This window comes from Gavialis gangeticus, unplaced genomic scaffold (assembly GCF_001723915.1).
Source record: "Gavialis gangeticus isolate Ggan-Ray unplaced genomic scaffold, GavGan_comp1, whole genome shotgun sequence".
Lineage (NCBI taxonomy): Eukaryota > Metazoa > Chordata > Crocodylia > Gavialidae > Gavialis > Gavialis gangeticus.
This window is the reverse complement of record NW_017729018.1, coordinates 13,607,387-13,613,300: the sequence shown is the minus strand read 5'-3', so window position 1 is coordinate 13,613,300 and position 5,914 is coordinate 13,607,387. Positions and strand designations below refer to the sequence as shown.

General features: G+C 67.1%; 1 protein-coding gene across 1 annotated transcript in view; it reads right to left on the bottom strand.

The window, feature by feature from the left end:
- NR2C2AP (nuclear receptor 2C2 associated protein) overlaps positions 1-5,578 on the bottom strand; it is a 7,098-nt gene extending 1,520 nt beyond the window's left edge. The window contains exon 1 of the mRNA XM_019513173.1: positions 5,462-5,578. Within this exon, the coding sequence (XP_019368718.1) occupies positions 5,462-5,578 (117 nt within the window). The remainder of the gene's footprint in view (positions 1-5,461) is intronic.
- Between the last annotated feature and the right edge of the window lie 336 nt (positions 5,579-5,914).

Here is a 5,914-nt window from a genome sequence, read left to right as displayed (position 1 = left end):
CGCGGTGGCCCCCAGCCCCGGCTGCGCCCCGGCTGCGCCAGGCACTGCAGGCCTGTCCCAAGCAGCCAGGCCGCCAACGCCGGCCCGCAGCCGGGCACCTCCCTCTGCCCCCGCGCGCCTGCTAGCCGTGCCCCGAGAGCCGTGGGGCAGAGAGCTGGCTTGAAGCCCCGAGGCCGGGGGTGCTGTCTGGAGGGGAGCAGAGCCTGATGCCTCCTGCATTAGTCCAGCCTAGCCGGGGCCACCAACCCCAGCAGCTGCCAGGGCCCTGGGGCTCGGGGAACCGCCGGCCCATGTGCCCCGTGCCGGGGGGCTCAATTACCCCAGCTGACCCAGAGCACGCGGCACCTCTGGGCAGATTTGCCCTCGACATCAAGGGGGAAATTGCACCCAATGGAAACAGTGTGGAGATGTGGGCCTCAGGCCCACCGCAGGGTGCTGGAGGATGAGGCAGCAGCATCTGAAGGCTGTGTGAAGGCGCCCAGCAGGGGAGAGCTGTGGGCTGGGAAGGAGCTGAGCCGTCGGTCCGAGCAAGGAGAAAAACACCCGCTGAGGAGAGGGAAGCAGCCGTTGAGTTTACTAGGTAGAACGAGCTCCGCAAGGCAGCCGGCGGAGGGGCCGGGCCTGGGCCCAGCATGCCCACACGGGCCTGGGCAGGGGCGAGGGTAAGGGCACGATCCAGCTGCCTGGCCACGCAGAGCCCCCCCAAAGGCTGCTCTGCCTTACAGCTGCGCTGGGAAGCAGAGAGGAGCCGTAGCACAGGGCCGGCCTCGGTGCAGGGGGGTCTCCAGGGCTGGCTCCTCTCCCAGGGGATTCGGGGGCCATCAGCCCCCACAATCCCCCCCGGGCCCTGCTCCCCAGCTCTTACATGCCCCAGGGCACTGTTCGCAGCTCCCCACCCCCCCTCGGAGACGTGCGCACCCGCACCGGGGACGGCTTTGCGGCCTTCTCCCAGGTGATTCATCCCTGCGCCCCATCCCTGGCGCCGCGCAGCATGTGCATGGTAATGAGGGCCCGGCTGCAGCCGCGCCGGCAATCATGCTGGAAATCTGTTCAATTAGCAACTTTTCAGGGCTATTTATCCATGGCGCAGCTTGGAGCAGGGGTGGGGGAGGGGAGCCCAAGCCAGCTAATTAAGCTGCGTTTGATATGCGTTTTGTCAGAGCACTTTCCGCTGACGAGCCCGGAGAGCTGCTTCCCCTGCTCCCCTTTCTGAGCCAGCTCTTAATATGATGGCAATTAAGGCCTCGTCTGTCCAGGCCCTGGTTGTGGTCCCTGCAGAAGGCGAAGCGCGAGGTGGTAACTGGAGCGGGGACTGAGCCCAGCGCCCAGAGAGGGTCCTGCCAGCTCTGGTACTGTGTCCCCCCGAGCGCTGCGACCGCCCGGCCAGAGAAACGGCCTCTCGCTCCCTTGGAGGCAGGAGCAGGGGAGCCACGGGCCTCCCCAAGGTCACGTAGGGCAGCAGTGCTGCACCAAGCGTGGCCCCTGGTCCCTTCCCGGGGGTGAATGAGGTTTGCAGGGGGCAGCTAGGAGCCCTCTCCCGGCCATCCAGTTTGGCCCGCAGGGCTGCGCCTGATCGGAAACTGGCTTGGAGGGGGCCCTGCTCAGCTCCCGGTGTCTGGAGCATCGCGCCCCAGCTCGGCTCCCCCAGGCTCCTCGAAGACAACGGTGCACAGAGTCAAGCCCGGCTCCATAGGGCTGCGGGCTCCCAAGAGCCCCTTCACTGCAGGCTGCACCCCCCCAGCAAAGGCCCAGCCAGCACCCAGGCCTGAGCTTGCTGCGCAGCCAGGACCCCGCCGGGACGGGCCAGGGCTGGAGGCCGCTCAGGGAAGGAGCTGCACCAATGCTGTCTCAGCTGGGGGCCGAGACCCGGCCTGGGGGGCGTCCCCCGGGCAGGGCTGGTGTAGCTGCCGTGATGCTCCTCCATTCTGCCTTGGAAACTGGGTCAAAAACAAGATCCTTTAATTGCAGCCGGGCTGGTGGCACATCAGGGTATGGGCCTGCGCGTCCTCCCGCTGGTGCCTTCCACCAAAATTTCCCCTTGCTTTGCTGCCGGGGAGGATGGATGGGAATGGCAGGGCTGGCCCTGGCAGATGCACTTGCCCCTCCGGGGTGGCAGGGCTTCGTGGGCTCTTCCCCTGGTCCCTGGCTTCCTGGAAGTGCTGGAGCCGTGGCGGGGGGAGATGCTCATGGAGCGCCACCCCCTCCCTGCCTGCCGCAGCTTCCTCCTGGAAGCCTTTTCAGGCAAATTGTCTGTTATTCCGCACGGTTGCAATGAATAGACGTCTCCCAGGCTGGCACCTGGAGCTGGGACTGGCAGAGGCAGAGCCGAGCAGGAGCAGGGAGGGGAAATAAAAGGACTCATGAAAGGAGACGGAGGGAAGAAGCCGACACCTGATGCACGGGGGAGGAGCTGGCAAGCGGCAACAAACAGCCCTGGGCAGGGGGCGGGGGGTGGGGGGCACGTTGCTCCCGGCACCGGCGTCCTTTATGCGACACTGCTTTCTTGCAGGTGGTTTGGCAGCGCGGCGAGCAGAGATATTGGGGGGGATCCGGGCTAGCTGCCATGGTGGTCGGCTGAGGCGCTGGTCCACCCGTGCCAGCGGGGGTACTACTGGGGGGAGGCACCGGGGCTGATCTGACCCGGCAGAGTGCCAGCGGTGATGACACGGCGTGGCAGGAGGGCTCCTCTGTGCCCTGCATCGCCCAGGCGTTGCCTTGGCACCTCCCAGCGTTTGCAGCTCTGTCCCTGGGGCTCCCCATTGCCCAGGCAGGATGGAGCTGGGTCAGACCAGAGCTACCAGGGTCTACAGCACCCCGGGGGCGAGGGCAGTGAGCAGCGACCCCTTGGCTGCTGCCAGGCAGGGGAGGCACCGCGTGGAACAGGGCACGAGGGCACCTGCCACGCTGCCAGTGGCGAGAACAGCTCCGCAGGCGGCCGTCTGCTAACACGGGTCCCTGTGGCCGAGACTCCAGGCCCGGCTCCAGCCCTGCACTGGGCACCCCTGGGGGGTCGTTAGCGCTTTCTGAAGCTGCCAGTAGAAAGCCTGGTGCTTCGGAGGAGCTGGCTGGGGGCCCAGGCCCTGATCCTGCAGTGGGACTGCCTGGGGGGCTCTGGCACCTGTCCGATCGGGGTTCGGCTTCTGTATCCTGTTATCACGCCCAGCCGTGCAGCAGGGGTGAATCCTGTGGGGTGCTGGCAGGGGCGCAGCACCCGGGTCTCAGGCCATCTGCGGGCCTGGGGAGACACCTTGCTTGCTCCCCCCAGCAGCAGTGGCTCCGTCGCTGGCCCGGGGGGCTGTCCTTGGCAGCCCGGAGCGGCTGAGGGTGACTATTGATGCGGCAGCTTGCACAGGAAGCGAGCGCCGGGGCTTTTGTGCGCTCCGGGCCCCGTGCGCCTTTTGCTGAGCAGTCCCGGCTGGCGCGGGGGCCGCTGCCAAACAACGAGCCCGTGTTGTGCCCCTGCCACTTCATCAGCCGCAGCGATTGACGGCCGCTTCCGCACCGGGGAGGGGTCCGCGCAGCACAGAGGCCGCTCAGTGCCTGGCTGCCCCCCAGGCGGGCCGGCACAGGGCCCTGCCTGTTTGCAAGGCAGCTCCGCACGCCTGCCCCTCTCCTCGCCGGCCCGGGAGGAGCATCCAGCTGTGGCAGGAGGGGTGGATGCAGGGAAGAGGCCAGAACCGGCCTGGCCTGGCCTTGTCCAGGTAGAGCAGTCGCCCAGCAGGGCCCGTGACCCCGGCATCTCCAGCTGGACTCATTCCCCCTGGAGCGGCCTGGCCTGAGCCTGAGCTCCCTGCTCACGGGCAGCCCCAGGCCTCTTGGCTCTATTATACCATCCTCGTTCCGGGGGGTGGGGATGGGAAGCCAGCCCTGCCCTCTCCTGGGTGTCCCTTTCTACCCCGAAGCAGAGGCGATTCCCGGGTGGAGTGGAGCAATCTTGCACCCCAAGCAGGCCCCGGCTGGGCAGGGGTCCTGCACCTTCCTGCTGCCTTTCTTTGGGCTCCTTCCTGACTGTGTCAACTGGCCGAGCTCCAAGGACGGCTCCGGCAGGACTGCGGCTGCAAGAGCCGGGGTAGTCTGGGGAACAGGTTTGAGGGACCCTGTGTTGACCCCCTCTGCAGCCGCGCAGGCTGGGAGCCCAGTTATGGGGCCGGGACCCCCCATCCCCGGACACTAGGAGCCTGTCAGCTCATCCGGCGTCTCCCCCAGCTCCTTGGCAGGGTGGCTGGGTCGGAGCCGACTGCATCCTCCAGCCAGAAACACTGGGGCGGGGAACCTCGCCTTGCTCTTGCCCCCTTGCCCACCTCGACGTGCTGCCTGGCTCCCCCAGCTCCGATGCCATCCCCAGGCAGCCCCTGGAGACAGAGGTTGTTTCACGAGGCTGCTGCATCTCCCTGGAGTAGCAGCAGTGGCCCCTCGGTGCCCGAGCCAGAAGCCTGCCTTGGCCAGGGCAGGCCGGCCGCTCGGGTGGTGGGGTGGCGATGCTTAGAGAGGCTCCAGTCTTCCTGAGACCTGGCTGCCTCCGCTCTCCCCTTCCTGCAGCCAGGGCTGGTGGCGTCTCCTTGCAGGGGCCCCAGAGCGCCTTCCCCCGGGCGCTGGCAGGCAGGGCACAGGGCACGGCCCCTCCTGGAGCACAGCAGGGGCAGGTTTGCCCCCTCCTCCCCCGCTGCTGACCTGCCATCCCCAGGCCCCTGCGGAGCCAGGCTCCATAATTCATGGTGTTGGCCAAACAGGATGATGATAATAATAATAATGCGGCGGCATCTCGCCAGCCACGCTCCACGCTGGGAAGGAGCTCTCCGGAGCAGGGACTAATATCTCCCTCTGGAAAGAGACAGATTAAAGGATATCATTATAATTATCTTATTAGAACCGTGCTGCCGAGGCCACAACCCAGTGCTGCTGGTTCAGGCGGGGACAGGGAGGCAGAGGCCCCCTCCCCACGGCTTGCTGCAGTCCTCTGGGGCCCGAGGTCTGCCAGGCGAGCCGGAGGGGGGGGGCACACAGGGTGCCCCAGGTAGGAGCCGTGGTATCAGGGGCAGGTGAGAGCAGCTCATGGCAGTCCTCAGGGGTCTGCATCTGGCTCTTGCTGCAGCCGCTGCAGCCGTGACCTGCCTGTGTCGCCAAAAGCTGCGCCCAGGCCCCTCCAGCATGGCCGTGGGCTTGGCACCGCAGCCGCAAGCTGCACCTGGCCCTGCGCATGGCCCAGAGACTGCTCCCAGCTGCCTGGGGCCAGGCCGTTCCCCTCCCTGCCCCCATGTTTCCCTGGCTGGGGCCTCTACAGCACCTTGCTGCAGACTCAGCCCCGGGGAAAACCCCCGTCTTAGCAGCTCCAGCCCAGAGCATCTTCAGGGGTGGAGCAGAGCGCGATTTGGGTAAGGCTCAGGAAGTGGGGGCCCAGGCCAGAAGCCCCTCGGACATGGGCTGTCTGCTCAGAGCCCTCGCACACAGCTGCACCCAGCACCGAGCCCTTGGCCGTGGGGCTGGGGGCACTGGAGACGGGCCAGCGGTCAGGGGAGGACAGAGGCGGCCTCATGCCCGAGTACAATCGCTGGCTGAGGGATCCGACCCATCGGGGCATTTCGGCAGTCACCCCCCGGCCTCTGCGCCTCATAGCCCTTCCTCCCAAAACCATTGGCCCGAATAAGGAGAATCCCCCGCTGGCTGTAGGGGGCCCATGACACTGCTGCAAGCCTGCTCTGGGGTGGGGGCTGCTGGCAGCGCACCCAGGCTGGGCTCGGGGGTCCGTGAAGACCCCAGCCCCTGGGGCACCCAGAGGTGCGAGCTGTGCGGGGACCTGGCGGGATCTGCCCGGGCTGCCGGAAAACCCAAAGAGGGGGGTTGCCATGGAGACCAAAGCGGATCCACTTCTCCTCCATGCTCTCCCATGGGGCATCCTTGCTGGGGGGCAGCCCAG